General features: G+C 44.8%; 2 protein-coding genes across 3 annotated transcripts in view; both read right to left on the bottom strand.

Moving 5' to 3' along the window:
- Positions 1 to 1,668: 1,668 nt before the first annotated feature.
- On the bottom strand, positions 1,669 to 11,968 carry sdad1 (SDA1 domain containing 1). 2 transcript variants are annotated; one of them, XM_076988865.1, is made up of 22 exons: positions 11,723 to 11,967; positions 11,363 to 11,467; positions 11,184 to 11,282; positions 10,902 to 11,012; positions 10,518 to 10,589; positions 9,510 to 9,610; positions 7,757 to 7,814; positions 7,571 to 7,645; positions 7,136 to 7,237; positions 6,932 to 7,001; positions 6,754 to 6,857; positions 6,521 to 6,578; positions 6,323 to 6,381; positions 6,156 to 6,232; positions 5,809 to 5,906; positions 3,927 to 4,003; positions 3,632 to 3,761; positions 3,225 to 3,322; positions 2,548 to 2,732; positions 2,297 to 2,381; positions 2,037 to 2,198; positions 1,669 to 1,936 (listed from the first exon to the last, which is right to left on the bottom strand). In XM_076988865.1, exons 1-22 carry the CDS (start codon positions 11,810 to 11,812, stop codon positions 1,892 to 1,894), a joined length of 2,061 nt encoding a protein of 686 aa, XP_076844980.1. In that variant the 5' UTR covers positions 11,813 to 11,967; the 3' UTR covers positions 1,669 to 1,891. The 2 variants fall into 2 exon arrangements, with proteins under 2 accessions (XP_076844980.1, XP_076844981.1); XM_076988866.1 differs by lacking the exon at positions 10,518 to 10,589 and having other exon boundaries at positions 11,723 to 11,968.
- A 475-nt stretch (positions 11,969 to 12,443) lies between these two features.
- The window catches only part of LOC143490291 (tyrosine-protein phosphatase non-receptor type 13-like), a 37,256-nt gene continuing 29,435 nt past the window's right edge, over positions 12,444 to 20,264 (bottom strand). The window contains 15 exon segments of the mRNA XM_076988944.1: positions 12,444 to 12,965; positions 13,067 to 13,129; positions 13,220 to 13,435; positions 13,802 to 14,139; positions 14,710 to 14,800; positions 15,569 to 15,717; positions 16,060 to 16,157; positions 16,660 to 16,715; positions 17,229 to 17,323; positions 17,646 to 17,735; positions 18,478 to 18,637; positions 19,109 to 19,264; positions 19,378 to 19,427; positions 19,585 to 19,670; positions 20,038 to 20,248. Coding sequence (XP_076845059.1) covers positions 12,888 to 12,965; positions 13,067 to 13,129; positions 13,220 to 13,435; positions 13,802 to 14,139; positions 14,710 to 14,800; positions 15,569 to 15,717; positions 16,060 to 16,157; positions 16,660 to 16,715; positions 17,229 to 17,323; positions 17,646 to 17,735; positions 18,478 to 18,637; positions 19,109 to 19,264; positions 19,378 to 19,427; positions 19,585 to 19,670; positions 20,038 to 20,248 — 1,937 coding nt within the window. The 3' untranslated portion in view covers positions 12,444 to 12,887.

The raw sequence follows: 20,264 nt of genomic DNA, 5'->3' as shown, positions 1-20,264 counted from the left end.
GAGTGTATGCTTTGCTGACATGTATGTCTAGTATTTGCATATTATCTTCTGTACGTTTTAGCAGAGGTTCCCATGTTATGTTGCTATGTGTGGTAATGACGTCACCTGCTCCTAGGGCGACGGCTGGGGACAGCCTTTAAATGGCCTGGGGGAAATATGTAACAGTCAGAACTGTACACTGTCTCTTTAAGAAACAGTGAGTGCGCCTGCATCAGTACGCAGCGCGCAGAGAGATTTTTGTTAGTTTTTCCCTTGGTACGACTCACCGACAGACTGCTTGGCCCTTGCTCATTTATGTTGTTTTCATTGAGTAACGCAAGAGAGCTTGTAACGGTGATTTTCGTTCATGTATGGATGGTTCCGTAGAGCTGGAGCCCAGACTGTGCCAAATAAACTAGGCTTCTTGTAGTAAACACGACTGCCGCGTTTGTTTCTGGCCTCCTCCCTCCTCCACGACTCATCCCCTGAACTCAGTTACAAGACTCTGTTCTATCCGGGTTGGAGTGGATACTGATATAGCCACCACCAAAGCGTTACAACGTTCCACTAGCTCACTCAATTATCATTTGAACACCATGCATGCAGCTGTCCTGCATATCACCAGTGCACCTGGTCAACCTAAAATCACAGCTACACTGGGAAGGCGAGCGTTTTCGAAGCTCGCTACAAAAAAATACGAGTGAGCTAAAAACAAAGCTATCAACTGCTACTACTGTAGCCCTTACAACAGATTGTTGGACGGCTCTAACAACAGAAAGTTACATTACTGTGACGTGCCACTACACTGACGAGAACTGGCAGCTAAAATCTGCAGTGCTGATTACGACGAACATGTCGGATAGACACACCGCTGACAGTTTAACTGACAAGCTCAATGATGTTGTGGAAACTTGGGCACTCTCCGGTCGCGTTACAGCATGTGTTCACTACAAAGCTAGAAACCTTGTCCAAACATGGGCTCAATAATATTCTGTTTGGCTCTCTATTTAATTTCTTTTTTTTAAACATTAAAAAAAATGTCTAATGTTTCAAATTGAACTGAGCCAGTCCTTAATTTATTCCTTTTTTTAAATGAAAGAATGTATTTTGTTATACCATAAAAATTTCCTCATGCATAATTACTTGAGCAATATATAATATAATACAATATAATTATCATAATATAATATATACTTTTTGAACAAAGTGTTTTAACTACACTGCTCAAAAAAATAAAGGGAACATTTAAACAACACAATGTAACTCCAAGTCATCCACACCTCGTGTTCAGATAGGAAGCAACACTGATTGTGAATCAATTTCAACTGCTCTTGTGCAAATGGAACAGACAACAGGTAGAAATGAGAGATTTTCAACTGATTTCAAAGATTTTTATTAATTGAGATCTAGGATGTGTTATTTTAGTGTTCCCTTAATTTTTTTGAGCAGTATATTTAGCTGATATTTTTAAAAGCCCTATTGAAACACTGAAATTCAGGTGAAAAACGCCGCTTATCGATTAATCGAAAGTCGATCGATAAGATCAGTCAACTAACGATTAATGAATTAATCGATAATTTGCATCCCTAATATATATATATATATATATATATATATATATATATATATATATATATATATATATATATATATATATATATATATAGAAAATAAATAATGCAACAAATGTTGATGTGTAAAATGTATTTAATACAGCTTAAATATGAGACAGCAGGGTCCAATACTGTACAGAGATTTTCAAGCCAGACTGAAACAGGATCTTTCTCATGACAGAAGAGTCCACACACTCCTTTATCTCAGCTGGATCCGTCAGATGGTCCATCAAACCCCGAGAAAGACGAGGGTTCAAGAGGAAGGTTCAAGAAGAGAGAAACTCCAAAAATCCGAGAGGCTACTTCTGTTTCCTCTTCTTCAGCAGGGTGTCTCGAAGAGCGACCTGATTGAGGGACAAAGGAACACACATCAGTCCGGAAATGCCCTGTCAGAATGGCCGTCATCTTTTAAACACGCGCTCTTGGTCTGAAAGCATCTGGTACCTGTTTCTCTCTGAAGGAACGTTTCCCTTTGGTCCTGACGTTCTTACTCTGCCTCATCATCATGAAGTTCTTCTTCTTTCTCTTCTGCTTGTTGCTGGTGCTGGCGTACGGGTTCAACTTGCTCTTCTTCCTCACAAAGTCCTTCCTGTCTGTCCGACCAGCCTAAGTGGGCGGAGACAGAGACATGGTCCAATTTGCATATGGGGACATTTATTTTATGGATTCAGTTGGCCCGGTGGGTCGTGGGGTGGGGTTCTCACCATGGCTGTGGCCAGTCTGGTCTCTTTATCGGATTTGGGTTTCTTGTGCAAACGCTCAATGTCTCTCAGTGTGAGAAGCTCCCCTCTAAAACACAACGTACATCAGCTCCCCATCAGGTGAAAAATGTATGAATAATGACCTCTCATATTTTGTAATACATTTTGTTTAATCATTTTCTGTAATCGGGGCATGAAGTCTAACAGAGGACTTTAACTCTTTAAATCTGCCGTGACTGAAGCTTCCTCCGTACCTCTCCGTGTCTTCATCATCATCGTTCTTCCTCTTGCGGCCTTTCCCGGGTGCAGCGTTGACGTCTTTGGCCATCTGAGCCAGACGAATCTTCCTGAAGTCGTCCTGCGTGAGGAGACGACTGGTGCTGACCGCAGCTGCCTTCACATTACGCTCCTCCACGGGGATGTTCTGTAGCTTCTCCGCCTGACCACACACACACACACACACACACACACACACACATATATACACACGCGCGCGCACACACACACACACACAAACGCACATATACACACACACACACAAACGCACATATACACACGCGCACACACACAAACACACACGCGCACATATACACACGCGCACATATACACATGCGCACATATACACACGCGCACATATACACACGCGCACACACACACACAAATGCACATATACAGACACGCGCACACACACATGTGGGCACACACACACACACACACAAACAAGTGGACACGCGCACACACACACAAACACGCGGGCACACACGCGCGCACACACACACATACACAAACACACAAGTGGGCACACACACGCACGCATGCACGCACACACACAGACACATAGAGAGACGGACATACACACGTAATTAAGGCGCATATTCACAGCCACATAAAATCTAATCAAACAGCAGTCCTGAACGTGGGAGCTTCTCACCACTTTTTCCTGGTCTTCATCAGAAGAATGGTGTACAGTGACCCATTCCCCATCCTCATCTTCCTCACTTTCACTCATGCTGACACTTTCCCAGCCATCTTCACAAACACACACACACACACACACACACACACACACACACACACGATGTGTAAATCATGTGGACCTTATTAAAGTGGTCCAACAGTGTCTCTCACCAGCAGATGGCGCCTTATCTCAACAGCACAACGTATGTGCACATTTCAAAAGGTCTAATGAATGACCCTCTTAACTGAACCAGTTCTGTTGAACTGTGGGCTTACTTGAGAGTTTTTATTTGCCTGGTTCAACACAAAGTGGACATCAGAAGCAGCTGACCAAGTAACCAAACACAAACAACGCCGCCGGTCCAGTAGCTGATCGCTCACCTTCGTCTTCATCTCCTTTGGCTTCCTCTTCCTCCACGTCCAGAACCTCAGCTCCAGGGATGTAGTCCTTCACATCCAGCTCTCCGTAGTCCTGGATCCTGGCCTCGGTAGACGCCTCGGTGGGTCTCCCCTGGCGGAGGAACAGTGGGACATTAACCAGAGTACTGCAGTGACAGACTGATGTGATGGAGTGAGTGAGACTGAACAAACAAACGAATGACCAAACAAACGATTAACCAAACGAATGAAAATGCAAAGCCTCTCTGAGCTGGAGAGCTTGCGTGTGGGTAGTCACCCTGTCCTTCCTGTGAAGCATGTGAGGATTGAGGTCTCTGAATAGCTGAATCAGCCCTCTGGCGGACATCACGACATCTGCAACGAACAAACGCACCATGACACGTGCACGCTGAGCTGATACGTCCGTGTCAACACTACTAAATAATGGGAACTGGCGAGTAGTGTTGTCAAAAAAATCGATATATCGATACTGAACATTCTGAAACGGTACAATACTCGTTTCTCTTAAGTATCGATTCTTTTTACATAAAATGCGCTTTCGTTTGACCCACCCAAGCTGCCGTAATGCACAGGACAGTTTGTAATGCTAAAATGGCAGCTAAAGCAAACGCAGTGCTGTTGGATTCGAAGCAGATACAGATGGAAAACCGAAGGACACGACCAAGCCAGTTTGCAAGCGGTGCTTTTGGAACATTTCAACGAAGGGCGCTAAAGCCTGGTTGAGTGACCATAGCGCTCGACTCCGCCCACCTCGCGCGAACCTCTGCGAGCGGTGGAGGCGTTTATACTTTCCGCTTTGCAATGTTGTCCAAAACTATATGTGGTAGTGTAAAAGAAACACCCCTCAACAACAGGGGAATGAACACTTACCTGACCAATTTTAATGCTGCTTTGTGTTTCAGGTTTGAAAAGTGCTGGAATTTAGGCTAAAGTACTTGAAAATGCTTGAAATTGTAACTACTTCGTTTCACAACAAATAGCTATCTGACTGAACAGATCTCTTGTATTACGTTAACAAATACGAGTCTCTTGTAATTCCAGGACGAAACATGAAAAAAACGTGAAGACGTTAAGATTGGGCGTTTTGAAAATGAACAATCATTTAATAATGTGATAAAAAGAGCAATATTTCGAATCATTTCGAGTATATGTATAAATATTTAACTTAACGTGCTGGGAAATATTGAAATGGACCTTTAAAGTGACGTACAAGTGCTTAAATTCCACCTTGTAAAGGTGTATGAACCCTGCAAATATGACTTTGTTCATTGCGCTGAGGCGCGGCGCGCGCGAAGTTACAAAATTCGAGAGGTGCACGACCTCGTGTCATGTTTGCAGGGTTCATACACCTTGTGGAATTCAAACACTTGTATGTCACTTTCAAGGTCCATTTCAATATGTCCCAGCACGAGCAAAGACACTTTGTCAGACGTTCAAAAGACGTCCACTGAAATGCCAGAATGAAAGTTTTTGCGACGCCTTTTTTAAACGTCTTTTGAACGTCTATTGTTGCGTTCAGTTGCAGTTTTTGCACGTCCACTGACATCCAATAAATGTCCTAGTCAGACGTTCAGATAGAAAACTCGTCATAGACGTCCATGTTAAGTTAAGGTTAAGGTCCTAGTCTCACTGTCAGATTTTGAACGTCCACCAGACATGCAAAAATGGGTCTGGACTGACCGATGTGATACAGACATGATTTTAACGTCGCATGTTTGTTGGAATAAGTTGAATATTTATACATATACTCGAAATTATTCGCTTTTTTATCACATTATTTAATGGTTGTTTATTTTCAAAACGCCCAATCTTAACGTCTTCAAGTTCTCTCATGTTTCATCCTGGAATTACAAGAGGCTCGTATTTGTTAACGTAATATAAGAGAACTGTTCAGTCAGACAGATATTTGTTGTGAAATTAAGTTACAATTTCAAGCATTTTCAAACACAAGCAACATTCATTTGTTTGTTTATAAAAAAATTAAAAGGTTTTAAAACGGAAATTAGCACAGTATCTGACTTTGGTATCGAAAATGGTATCGAATTTCAATATTTTTTGAAGTATCGTATCGAAGTTGTAATTCTTAGTATCGTGACAAGCCTACTGGCGAGAAAAGCTGAGGCACCAGCTTCACACTCAAAGGAAAACTCGAGTCATACTCTTGTCTTTGTGTGTCTTGTACTGGGCGAGGTCCTGGAGCAGATCTTCAGACATGGAGAGAGGACAGCGTGCCACAATCTCCTTGATCGCATTAATACTGACATACACATAGAGGGGGGAGAGAGGGAGAGAGAGAGGGAGAGATTAATAACTTTTTAATAAGTATAAACACAATAGACACACATGAAAACACAGATTCAGGAGTCATCTCCCTCATCACAGTACTGAGAGGGGAGAAACAGAGAAGAGAGAGATTAGGAAGGGAGAAAGAAAGAGAAGAGAGAGGTAAAGAAAGAGAAGAGAGAGGTAAAGTCCAACCCTAGATTGTAATGGAGGAGCTCCCTACCCTACTGTCATGACCTCTCCTGAATTCCTGTCCGTCACAAAGTTGTTGGCGATACTCATGATCACCGGCTGGACGACCTGTGAGGGAGCAGCACACAGGACCATCAGCACGCAGGACCATCAGCGCGCAGGACCATCAGCGCGCAGGACCACAGGAGCGTGATTTACCTCAGGCGGGACCAGCTGGTGAGAAGCCTGCGCAGCACACAGCAAGATCCTGGTGACCTCTGAACTCAGGAGGAAACAAAAACAGCAGCAGCAGCACATGGCCACAATGTTAGTGTGTTTGGAGGATGAAAGGTCAGTGGTGTCCATGACAACAGTGCAGATCACTCATTGGTCCAGGAGCTGTGGGAGGAGCTTTACCTCTCTGGTGAGGCTGCAGGAACCTCTGCACAAATGGGTAGAAGTTGAAGAGGAAGAGCTGCAGAGATAACACAGAGATCACAAACAGATCAACACAGAGATCACAAACACAGAGATCACAAACAGATCAACAAACTTATTTGCTTATGGATTTTAATATAATCAAACACATAACTGGATTCAATGTGCCGTGATGATGGTATACGGGCGTATCTGTGATGTATAGATTTTACCTCGTGAATTCCCACAAGTCTAGAGATGAGCTCCATCATCATCATCTTCACCTCGAAGCGCTCTTTAGAGCTGTCCAACTGTTTCAGGAGCTTCTCTGCGAAATCTGCAACACATTTATCATTAGAGGAGCCGCCCACCCACCTGAGGACATCAAGATGGTGTTGGTGAGTCTCTTACCTTGTGGATCATGGATCAGGTGTATGGCAGAAAAATTAAAAACCTCAACCTTCTTCTTCTTCTTGTGTTTCTTCAGAAAAAGAAATGACCAATTATTACAATATTACTCCCATAAGCCATTATTACAATATTACTCTCATAAGCCATCATTACAGTGTTACTCCCATAAGACCGTGTCATACAGCTGTTAAGTACAACAAATACCTTCAGGACTTTCATGGCTTTTTCTAGCTTCTTCTTGTTTTTAGAGGTTTTCTTTCCCGTGGAGTAGCGGACCATTAGATCCCTGGTGCATGGCCCATCATCCTGGAGAGAACAGATTAGCCCAGACCACCAGTTACACACTGAGCAGGTGCAGATGTTGACAGGACAGACTGACATTTACAAGCAGAAGAAAGCAGAAAGGATTCCTACAACAGCTGAACCTGGAGAGTCTCAAGAAACTGCTGTATTTGCGCAGGGACACACACATTACACAGCAATAGATACAGAACTGCTGTGTCTCTGTTCTAAGGCTTTAGAAATGTTTGTACTTTTTGCATGTAAAATTCCTGCCAAGAAATATTTTTTAGGAAGTGAAAACGAAGGGTTAAAGTGTGAGGTGAAGGATCATGTCACAGCTGAGATCCTGGGATGCACCTCCGAGTCGGAGTCATTATCCTTCTTCTCGTCTTCATCCTTGCCCAAGAAGAATGTCAGTGCAGCGACGAGGATCTGATTACACAGAAAACAAAATCACTACCATAAAAAAAAAAAAGAAATCCTCCATCAGCTCAGAAGAGCCGACATCAACCTCATGAAGCAGAATGAGCACGTCCTTCTCACCTTTGTGACCTTGGAGAAACAGGCCGTCACGATCACGTTCACTGTTTTGGCATCGTTCCTAAAATGGTGTAATATCAAATCATTACTTCATGTATTATCAAATATATCAGAGCTTCAGTATTTCAGGGCACAACATATAGAACCCCGTCACGTATGCCAGCCACACCAAAAGAGTCTGAACACACATAGTACAGTCTGATTCAGTAGTCTGATACAGTACAATCTGAGCACCAATACAGTAAAGTCTGATACAGTACAGCCTGAGCACTGATACAGTAAAGTCTGATACAGTACAGTCTGATTCAGTAGTCTGATACAGTACAGTAGAGGTCTGCACTCCCGCGGTAATCCCGCGGGACCCGACAGAATATCTTACGGCGTGGGACAGAATTTAATTGTTATTGGCGGGAGCGGGAGTTGAATTAGTCCAGGCGATGCGGGAGCGGGACCACATATACATGTAGAAAAATCCCGCAAATTAATAGTCTAGAAAATTATAATAATAACAACGCAATGATTTCCATGCATAAGGAACAGGACGAAAACAACTAATCATTCAGTAAGTAAGCAATAAACTAATTCAAAATATTGGCTAAGCAACTGATCACGTGAACATGAAGTGTGCGTCATTTTGTCATTTTGATACAGAAATGGCAGAGACTGTAGACCAGGGGTCGGCAACCTTTGAGACATGGAGTGCCAACTTTAACATGTCCAGTCAATGAGTGTGCCACTATGGCGGCGAGTTTAAATTGTTGACAGAGGAGGGGGGGAGGTGTAAATCGACACAAAAAGTATTATATCGCGATCGATCGCCAAGTTTAAACGCCTCCGCCGTTCGCGCGAGGTGTGCGTGCGGAGTCGCGCGCTACGGTCACTCGCGAAAGTATAATCCATTAATATAATAATTTATATTAAAATATATATTTTTGCTGATGCTGGTCCAGCGTGTCGCGTGCCAGTGACTATGCCTCGGTGTGCCAATGGTGGCACGCGTGCCATAGGTTGCCGACCCCTGCTGTAGACGGTCAACCAGTTTCAGCTGTGGAAAATTCTATTAAAACAGGCGAATACACCACAATTAAGCCAACTACAGGAAAGTCTGATGTATGGAAGTCATATTCCATTGTAATTAATGGAGATGGAAATCGGCTTGTTGTGATACATGTCAGAAAGTGTTGGTGTACGTCACCTAACGGGATGTGTTTGGACTGTGATAAGAAATGGGACAGCGCGATCAATCGCTATATTGCTGTTTTAATAAATACATAAGAAAATTTCAAGTACTAAATCTAATTAATTCAATTCATATTAGGATTGCGGGCGGGGGCGACAGAAATGTGTGTGTGGTGGGCGGGTGTGGGATTAAAACAAGCGATTTTTTGGCCAGTGCGGGCGGGAGTGGGATTAAAACAAGCGATTTTTTGGCGGGAGCGGGATTAAAACAAGCGGGAGCGGGCGGGAGCGGGATTAAAAAAGCAGTCCCGCGCAGACCTCTACAGTACAGTCCGAGCACTGATACAGTACAGTCTGATACAGTACAGTCTGAGTACTGATACAGTAAAGTCTGATAAAGTACAGTCTGATTCGGTAGTATGATACAGTACAGTCTGATTCAGCAGTCTGAAACAGTACAGTCTGAGCACTGATACAGTACAGTCTGATACAGTACAGTATGAGCACTGATACGGTACAGTCTGAGCACTGATACAGTAAAGTCTGACACAGTACAGTGTGCAACAACAGCTCTCACCAAATGTTCCTCTTGTACAGCTCCACCAGCACGTCTAAGGAGATCTTGGCTGCAATGGGATTCGAGTCTCTCAGCATCGTGTACATGAAGTTCTGTAAAGTCTAAATAAAACAGGCTGGAGTTTAACATGGCTGACATGGCTTTAACACTTAACATGGCTGACATGGCTTTAACACTTAACATGGCTGACATGGCTTTAACACTTAACATGGCTGACATGGCTTTAACACTTAACATGGCTGACATGGCTTTAACATTTAACATGGCTGACATGGCTTTAACACTTAACATGGCTGACATGGCTTTAACACTTAACATGGCTGACATGGCTTTAACACTTAACATGGCTGACATGGCTTTAACACTTAACATGGCTGACATGGCTTTAACACTTAACATGGCTGACATGGCTTTAACACTTAACATGGCTGACATGGCTTTAACACTTAACATGGCTGACATGGCTTTAACATTTAACATGGCTGACATGGCTTTAACACTTAACATGGCTGACATGGCTTTAACACTTAACATGGCTGACATGGCTTTAACACTTAACATGGCTGACATGGCTTTAACACTTAACATGGCTGACATGGCTTTAACACTTAACATGGCTGACATGGCTTTAACACTTAACATGGCTGACATGGCTTTAACACTTAACATGGCTGACATGGCTTTAACACTTAACATGGCTGACATGGCTTTAACATTTAACATGGCTGACATGGCTTTAACATTTAACATGGCTGACATGGCTTTAACACTTAACATGGCTGACATGGCTTTAACACTTAACATGGCTGACATGGCTTTAACATTTAACATGGCTGACATGGCTTTAACACTTAACATGGCTGACATGGCTTTAACACTTAACATGGCTGCCAGGTAAACTGCAGCTCTGTAAACAAGTAATGTTTGGTTCAGGCTGGATGTGGTCAGAGCTCATAAACTGCTGGATATTATTTTATTATATTAACATGTACAAGACACACAACTCACTGTGTTCAACTTGTTGTTTTTGTGCTTTGCATTGATATTCTTGATGTCTGTCACAATGTGTGTGTACAGAGTCTGTTGGGGAGAGAGAAAGAGAGACAGAAACACCTTCAAGACCTGCTCCAGGTAGTTTCTGGGCTTTCTGACTTGTTAGACTTCAGGAGTGTTCTAAAACACTTTTGAAAAAAATCTCTTCATTTTTAATCATATTTCTATTTTTTTTCCTTAGTTTCTTTGCATTGTATAATCTGTGAAGTACTTTAACCAACCACAGTGTACAAAAATATAAACTGGCCTTGTCAGAGAAGCTAATTGCAGTACGTTCAGTATCTCAGTACGTTATTTGCTCCTTGACTGATCTTTAATTTATGTTCATTAGTCTGTCACCTTTCGCAAAAGTTTGTCCGGACAGCGCAGCAACTCGAAGAACAACTCCAGAAGGCTTGTGGGCTCAATCAAGTCTTTGTTCCTCAAAAGGATCAAGGCTTTGCAAAATGTCTAAAACCAAAACAGAGAAGGTGACATTAGGTGAGTATGGAGCACTGACAAGCAATATAGGCCAGTGATGGAGATGTCACACACATCTAACTGTCCACACACGTTCCATCTTGACCCACAACTGATCACAGAGCTTCTAGTCAGCTTTTATCTACGGAAAGGCAATCTCACCATTCGCAGGTCTGGCTCCAGCAGCGTGTGGTGGTTCAACAGGAGCTCAGTCAGTTCTTTGGGGAAACTTGAGAGCTCCGTCAAGTAGCAGTGGCTGACCTATGAGATGAAGACACACTACAGTGATCATCTACTGATTACACCTTAGAGAAGTATCTGAAGAAGACCACGGTCCATACCTGAGCTAGGAACATCACCAGTTCGGCCAAGTCCTTGTTTGGTTTGTTTGGCTGGTGTTTGAAAACCTGCATGTTTGACTGGTAGTGACGATGTTGCTGCAAGAACTGACAGCACAGAAAAGAAAGGGAAATGGCTTTGAAATAATATCATAGCGTACATGTGTAAACAGGGCCTAGAAGGTGTTACTGCGTTTGTTAGCTAGCTGGTTAGTTTGCATCGGAGATATATTCGAGCTATTACAATATAAATCCACTACGAATCAGACCCAGCTGGATAGACGTGTTTATTCCAGACAGTTTAACTTTATGAGTGATGTTAATGTTTCTGCTAAACTAGCTGCTATCTGGGTCCAACCTCACCTCCTCCGTGTAGGACTTCGGGTCCCGTTTGATCAAGTTCTGCAGCTGGGGCAGATTTGTGGGCAGCTTGTTGTTGTGTCGTCCCGACATGATTTTATAGTGGCTGAACCTCTCCCGTTCAAACTAAACTGGTGTAAAGATTATTCTGACTTCAACAGCGTGGCTCACAAGGGAGTCGCCATATTGCGGTGACGTGTATGGACTACGGGTAGTAGTGAAGGACAAACGGAGTGATCCCGCGAAGGGCGACGAAGCAGCTCCTCATAGCCTCATATAACACAGTGGACAGATGTAGACGTTTTAAAAGTGCTTTATAAACTTGATTATTTAAGCAACAGCAACAGCCCGAACATGGGAGCTGTGATACTCAAAGATATGGCATCAAAAACGGTGTGGTACAAATACACTACTGCAGATCCACATACACACACACACACACACACACACACATATCAGTGTGGTACAAATACACTACTGCAGATCCACACACACACACATCAGTGTGTAACTACAGGTCAAATAATAAACAATGGCCATGTATACTTATTAGACCTTAAAACAATTCATTTTTCTGGACACAAAAATGTGATTTTTATTTGAAAGAACTTCTATAGCCAGTTCATAATCAAAATGAAGACAAAAGTTGTTTTTGTTATTTAGTGTATTTTTGTTATTTGTATAAATTAGCAAAATGCGAAGAAATAAGCATAAAGATGAAGCATTAAACTTATTTAATAGTCTTTTATTTACAAATTGCAAATTGTCCAGTTTGTAACAGTTTAAACATATAAACAACTTTTCAGATGATAAATATGTACATTTTTATTTCACCAGCGACCACTGGCACAGTGATAATAGATTTACAAAGCAAATACTGTCATTGTATTCTGTTCAGGCAGCAAGAGCCAGCTTCGTATTGCTTTAAAATACAGGATTTGTTATATATAAAATAGAAATTTATTCATCACTTATGCTCAACCTTAAAATCTTTCACAAGATCTATAAAAATGTATTGAAAAGGGATAAATTATAAAATCAATGGTTTCATCGCCGTAGCAACAGGAATGTACAAAGCACCCAGCCAGACGACGTGAGGCAGGTTCGGTCCAGGACGAAGATCCTCTGGGTGTTTTTGAATCGTCTTTGCCCTGCTGAAGCCATGTTTCTATCCTGAGATCTTCTCCTCAGCTTGTAAACATCGCAGCACATACAAGATGACTTGGTAGCAGAAAATATATTGTTCCTAAAGATGACAACCGTAATAACATAACATCATTAGAGAATTAAGGTTATGCAATACGAGAATCCGATGTTTTTAATATAACTCTAATTCTAGAACCTTACCTCTGTTTGCACCATGCCGTGTCTTTGAAGTCTCATGGTCCGCACAACATCCGAGATATCAAACTAATAAGATAAAAATTAACACATTTTAGTGGTTAAAATTTAGATTCTCAATTCAGATGGAACATTTGTTGTAAAATCGCCGCCACTCACGTCTGCATCTTTACTAATGAGGCCAAGGACTACGTCTATGCAGATGAGTGTCCCTGATCGTCCAATCCCAGCACTGCAGTGCGTGATGATGGGTCCTGATTGGTGGATGTGTCTCATGTAGGAAATGAATGTGAGGAGTTGTTCTGGCTGTGTTGGGGTTCCATGATCAGGCCAGCCTGTGTAGTTCAGGTGCGTCACCCTCTGGATTTCATTGGTCTGCCAACCAAAGTGAAACAGGATTATGATTGGGTCGAGAAAAAAACAGATAAGCTCTAATGTAAACCAAGTTTTGGGATGTACATTTAAAAAAACATTTTCAGTGTGTGTGTACGTGTGTGCAAGTCTGTGTGTGTGTGAGAGTGAGAGAGAGAGAGAGAGAGAGAGAGAGAGAGAGAGAGAGAGAGAGAGAGAGAGAGAGAGAGAGAGAGAGAGAGAGAGAGAGATGGGGTCATTTAAAAGAGCTATTTGAGACAAATAAAAAAAACCTTAGGATAAGAAGAATCTATGTACAAGCCAATTTTTTCAAAACACCCTCAGAGAGCCCAGACGGTTGGACGAGCTGTGCTAGCCCCGCCCCCTGACCTGAACGTCCTTGACCTCGATAAGGCGGATGATGAAGTGGTCCAGGTTCTGCTCTTTGACCAGGGTGACCTGCAGCGTGTCGTCCACCATCTCGGCCACGCACGGCGTGGCGGGCCAGTAGCGCTGGCATTTGATCTTTCCCCCTTCCACTTCCTGGGTCATCATGGCGATGACGTCGGTCTTCTGCTCCCACACCATCTGCCAGAAGTCGGCCAGCGTGGTGGGCAGCGGGCCCTGGCACGCGATGTACAGGAAGTCCTCGTCCTTCACCGGCATTTTGATGAAGTTGGCGTTTATGTAGCCGCCATCTTTGCCCAGGACTACTCTTGTAGTGTCGACTGGTAGGAACATGACAAACATATAATCTTAATAATAGCAAAATGTTACAGGTCGTTCCATTTGATCAAGAATTTTAAACTGCTCTGAAAGTGTCAATATTCAAGGACAACTTAAACAAAGAAGAAGTTCCTCCTGTAAACACACAAAGTGTTAACGATGACCAACACCACGTTATACAAACCGTCCACGTTAAGGCACAAAGCCACAGGACAGTGCCGTGTGCAGGTGTGTGTGCAGGTGTAGTGCCGTGTGCAGGTGTGTGTGCAGGTGTAGTGCCGTGTGCAGGTGTGTGTGCAGGTGTAGTGCCGTGTGCAGGTGTGTGTGCAGGTGTAGTGCCGTGTGCAGGTGTGTGTGCAGGTGTAGTGCCGTGTGCAGGTGTGTGTGCAGGTGTAGTGCCGTGTGCAGATGTGTGTGCAGGTGTAGTGCCGTGTGCAGGTGTAGTGCCGTGTGCAGGTGTAGTGCCGTGTGCAGGTGTAGTGCCGTGTGCAGGTGTAGTGCCGTGTGCAGGTGTGTGTGCAGGTGTAGTGCCGTGTGCAGATGTAGAGCTCTGCGTGAGGCTGGTCACTCACAGGGCACTATGTTCTTATAACGGTTCTTCTTCTTGTTCTCTTGGGTCTGCCCAATCAAACAGTCATCCAGAGGCTGGAGGTTCTGGAGGTTCTACAGATGAAGGGGCGACAGCATCAATGTTAGCAGAGAGAACACACGCAGGGCTTTGACACACTCCTCACATCAGTGTTAGCAGAGAGAACACATGCAGGGCTTTGACACACTCCTCACATCAGTGTTAGCAGAGAGAACACACGCAGGGCTTTGACACACTCCTCACATCAGTGTTAGCAGAGAGAACACACGCAGGGCTTTGACACACTCCTCACATCAGTGTTAGCAGAGAGAACACACGCAGGGCTTTGACACACTCCTCACATCAGTGTTAGCAGGGAGAACACACGCAGGGCTTTGACACACTCCTCATATCAGTGTTAGCAGAGAGAACACACGCAGGGCTTTGACACACTCCTCACATCAGTGTTAGCAGGGAGAACACACTCCTCACATCAGTGTTAGCAGAGAGAACACACGCAGGGCTTTGACACACTCCTCACATCAGTGTTAGCATGCCGGCGACGCACTGATGCACTCGCTGTACAGCTAAAATCCTAAACCATTTATGAAACCAATAATCAATAACCAATAATCAACTTAAACGAGTATCACAGTGCCGGGTGTTGTTAGCTATAAGAGGAAAGGAGACAGACAGACAGGCAGAGACAGACAGACAGACAGGCTAGCAACAGGCAGGCAGAGACAGACAGACAGGCAGGCTGGCAACAGGCAGGCAGAGACAGACAGACAGGCAGGCTGGCAACAGGCAGGCAGAGACAGACAGACAGGCAGAGACAGACAGACTAGGGCTCTGGAGGACACCTCAAACTCCTGCAGGGGGACTTTCTGTTCCAGCAGCCCCCTCATCATCCGCACCACCGAGGTGAGCTTCGGTCCCGTGTACTGCCCGTCCGGAACCACCTTCACCAGGGGCAGAGAGGTCAGCTCCTCCTCGGTGATCACAGGGCCTTCTGGGGCAGATGGAGGACTCAGATTTACCCACAAGGCCACACACGAGGCAGCTCCCAGCATGCAACTGGCCAGCTACACCCGCTGGTGTAGTTCACTGCCTGATTCAACACATTATGCTGGGGGAGCATGTTTATTTAAGGCCAAAGTGCGCAACCACTTATATAAAATGGCACTATAAAATAACTATTACATTTGTCCATTCGTCCATCTATCTATCCATCCATCTATCTTTGCAGTCATATTGGAAGAGCTTTGTGAACAAACAGATTTAAATCACGTATTCTGACAGTCTGCGTAACAGAATGTGTGTGTGTCTATGTATCAGCTGTCTGTGGACTGACCTTGAATGAATTTGGAGTTGATGTTTTCTATGGGAAGCTCATCACTGCCCCACGTGATCTCGTCCTCATCCAGAAGTCCAGGAGATGACGGCAGGTAACTGAGGAGAGACACACACACCTGCTCAGGTGTACAACACTACAAAATGGGCTTGAGACTTCCTGCAGTCACTAAATGAATTTGGACAGCACAGTGGACATAAAAATGGATGTGTGTAAAACCTGGACCTGGATTACACCATCCTGTACCCCCCCCCCCCCCCCCCTTTATTATTTGTCTGCAGAATATATGTTATATTATATGTCTGCAGAATTATATACCAAAACTTCCATCCCTCTAATGAAGGCATTCTAGAGGATTCTACACATGGAGGAATGGAACACTGTAGATTATAGGCCCTTTAGCTACAGACTACTACAGTCTACTAGAGTACTACAGTTTACTAGAGTACTACAGAACGTGAGGTCTCTGTGAGATGATGTGTGTAGAATGTGCCTGGATGTTGACCTGAGCTGAACGGCACCACGTCTCACGTTTGTCTACCTGCTGTTCTTTGAGTCAGCGCACAGGTGACGAGCGTGCGCACCTGAGGAACCCCTCACCTGTCATTCTGTAGGTGGTCCACACCCCTCCCCTTCCACTGGGCCCTCCTCATGGTCTGGAGAAACCGGAGAAACAGAGAGTGACTGATTCTGATTACTTAAGCACGTACCCGCCGTTCAGTCAGGACAGTGTACGAATACTTATGACACTGCAGCCTGGACATGAGCTGTGTACAGACCTTCTAGAACAGTTAGAACTCGTGTGCTGGTATATGGACTGTGCTTAATGCTTACGTACACAAACACCGACCACATTCTGGGTCAGAACCACTCATACAGCCGAAGAAAGAGCATAGACGACTCCCTGCCGTCATTCACGTTGCTGATCTAACTGTACTGAACTGTATAGTACTGATTTGTATAGTACTGAACAGAAGTGTTGAGATAGCTACTGAGAGGCAGTGATAAAGTCCTAGGTTCATAGTATACTAGGCTAATAAAATGATGACGGTAAAACTCGTAAAACAAAACAGTACAATAAGTGCAGTAAAGGTGTAGCATTAAGAGGGAGGGGCCAATAGTATGTGGGAGGGGCCAGCAGTAAGGGGGGTGGGGTGGGGGGGCTGTACCTCTGGAGAGTCCTCAGGTAGAGAGGAGCCATCACAGTCTGTGTCTTCAGACACTTCAGTCTCTACTCTCTTCTCCAGAGAGTCTGCCTCATAGTCTACCACACACACGCACGCACACACACGCGCACACACGCACTTTAATTCAGCCTTCTTCTAGACATAGTCCACATCAACATGGTCACATAAAAATGTCAAAATACAATAAATAATTCCCGTTATGCCACAACTAACTCCCATTAGACACAACACTGTTTTATTGACAATAACCAGTATACATTTCTTCTGAGTAAGCAAAGCAGAGACGCTAGCTAGGCTAAAGAAGCAGCTCCATGCTAAAGCATCTCTACTGGCCAGTAAGGGTCCACCTCACTGGGCCGCTTGGGCTGGGGTGGGCGTGGCCTGCAGGCTGGGCTGTACCTATGGGAGGAAGAGTAGGAGGAGCCTGGGACCTGCGTGGCTCCAGGGCGCCGCCCAGCTGAGCCCTCACACCGCTGTCCTCACTCACATCTGCAGGACACAGGACACTCCAGGTTCACATACAATAATAATAATAATAGTCTTTATTTGTATAGCACCTTTCATACATACATGCAACTCAAAGTGCTTTACAGAATAAATAAAAAAGAAACATTAAAAGGAAGCAAAGATAAGAAGACAAAAGAAAAATATTAAAAGAAATTAAAGATAAAAGGAAACAAACAATAAAATAATGTAATAAAGTAAATAAGATGGAACAGAGTTAGAGTTTTAACTAAAAGCAGATCTAAACAGGAAGGTTTTGAGACTCTTCTTGAAGCTGTGCAGGGATGAAATGCCTCTGAGCTCTTCAGGAAGAGCACTTTGTGTGTTTTTACTGGCTGTGTACAGCAGGGGGCAGCAGTGAGAGGTTGAAACGTCAGCACTGCTGCTAGCTTCTGTGGAGACGGTATTCTTTAATTCATGGGGGAAATGAAGGGTTATTTCCATACGAGGCTGGGAAGAGCACAGTACAGAGGACTCTCCCCAAACAGGCAGTTCAAAGAGGCAGGAGTGACCGCATTAATACCACATTAATACCCCATAAATACACCCATCTACAGTTAGCAACTGTGTTTAGAAAACAGATCTGCCAACGAGCCATCGTGAACTGGGAGAAGATTCTAGAGGCCTTCAGCTTGACCAGGTACGACCCAGGACTGATTACTGATGGTCTGATTACTGGTCTGGTGTCTGATTAGAGCTGAGGTGTGAGCTACAGCAGAGACACTACCTGTGCTACCACTGCTGGAGCCCGGAGGCATGAAGCCCAGGTAGGTGCTGGGGGTCTGGTCGGGGGGGCGGGACACCACCAGGTCCACTACACCTTTAGCCGTTCGGATAGTGGCCACAGCTTTGGCGTGGGACACCCCTGTCATCAGGTCGTTATTCACCTAGAACACGCACGCGCGCACGCACACACACACACACACACACACACACACACACACACACACACACACACACACACACACACACACGTCAACACATGGACGCCCATTTTGAAAGCTCAAAATTGGTGAGAAGCGTCTGACAGAAGTTGCAGTGGAGTATATGGGATATATTGTTTAAAAAATGGAAAAGGTGGATTGTATTGTTGTGATTGGATGTAAGTGTTCTTTTTCCAAATAAAAAAAAGTATAGAAAAAAAAAAAGAAGTTGCAGTGGTCATGATGTGAAAGAAACAGAGAGAATGTGTGACACTGCGTCGGTCACCAACACTGTGACCTAAATGTTAATCACAACCAAACAGTTTCATATCAAACCCCAGCAAGTTCACCTGAATGGCACAGGTGCCCTCCCGTTCCCGCCCCCGTTCCCGCCCCCGTTCCCCTTGACTTCCGTTTGTGGGTGTGTTTTCTCACTTTGAGCAGGCGATCGCCCACTTGTAGAGTCCCCTCTGTGTGCGCCAGACCCCCCTGTGTGATGGACTTCACGAAAATGCCCCTCTCTCCACCAATCACGGAGAAGCCCAGGCCCCCTGCTGGTGGTTTCTCCAACTGCAGCTGAATGATCTGCTCCTGTAGACACAACGAAACGTGCTGATGTAACGGGTGAACGATCACGAGAGCAGCGTCACACCGATCCACTAGCGCTCTTGTGACCCGAGATGACAAACGGAGCAGGAACTCACCTCAGGTGGACATATGGCCTCCAGATCAGGACTACTGCTACTGAGATACCCTGACGGAAACAGAAACAGAGATACAAACAATCAGAACAAGTAGAACCTGATGACTAAATCCAGAGGGGGGGAATGAAACCACACACACGTGTAAACAGAACAAATAATCGCTTGTTTGCTTAAGATAAGTGGAGAACATTTGTGACCCAGGCTCACCATTCATCCTGGTGCTGACTCTGGTACTGAGGTTGTTGTTCAGGTTTGAGACTCGCTCGTGCTCCGGATACACCGGCTTTCCATCCCTGTAACGGAGAACACGGAGTCACCAGAACCCCAGAAACACAGAGCCCACACTCCCAGAACCACCCCAGCAGCTATCGACATTTCTGTCTGGTTCCACCCATTCTGCTAGTGGGGAGAGACAGAACTGGACTGTAGTGAGTGAGTGAACACGTGTGTGTATCAGCCTGGGTGTGACAGAGGGAGAGAGGGAGTGGTAGAGCCTGTATGTGTACTGTACGTGTGCAGTGTGTGTGAGACAGGGCGAACGAATGAGAAAGGGAGTGTGGTTAATCCTGTTTGTGTGTAGAGTGTGTGAGAAAGATCACAGTTGTGTGTGTGTGTGTGTGTGTGTGTGTGTGTGTGGGTGTGCGTGCGTGATCCACCCACCTGGTGGCCTTGAGCGTGAGGTCTCCGAGCGAGAGCTCCAGCAGCCGGTGGCTCTCTGCCAGGGTGAGCTCCTGCGTGGGAGCCCCGTTGATGTAGTGGATGAGGTCCAGTTCTCTGAGACTGCCCTCAGTGGCGGCCACAGAGCCTGGGACAACGTCCTTCACATAGAGCACGCCCAGATCACTGTCCCTGCCTCCCGCCAACACCAGACCTGCCCACACACACAC

Source organism: Brachyhypopomus gauderio, unplaced genomic scaffold, assembly GCF_052324685.1.
Source record: "Brachyhypopomus gauderio isolate BG-103 unplaced genomic scaffold, BGAUD_0.2 sc64, whole genome shotgun sequence".
In the NCBI taxonomy this organism is placed as follows: Eukaryota; Metazoa; Chordata; class Actinopteri; order Gymnotiformes; family Hypopomidae; genus Brachyhypopomus; species Brachyhypopomus gauderio.
This window is presented reverse-complemented; position numbering and strand designations above follow the sequence as displayed.

Excerpts from the sequence above, each read along its gene's own strand:
- sdad1 (XM_076988865.1), bottom strand. The coding sequence starts at position 11,812 with ATGTCGGGACGACACAACAACAAGCTGCCCACAAATCTGCCCCAGCTG. Across the intron at positions 6,382-6,520 it reads CCTGCAGCCTCACCAGAGAG|AGGTCACCAGGATCTTGCTG; the intron begins GTAAAGCTCCTC and ends TCCTGAGTTCAG. Across the intron at positions 2,199-2,296 it reads CCAGACTGGCCACAGCCATG|GCTGGTCGGACAGACAGGAA; the intron begins GTGAGAACCCCA and ends CCGCCCACTTAG.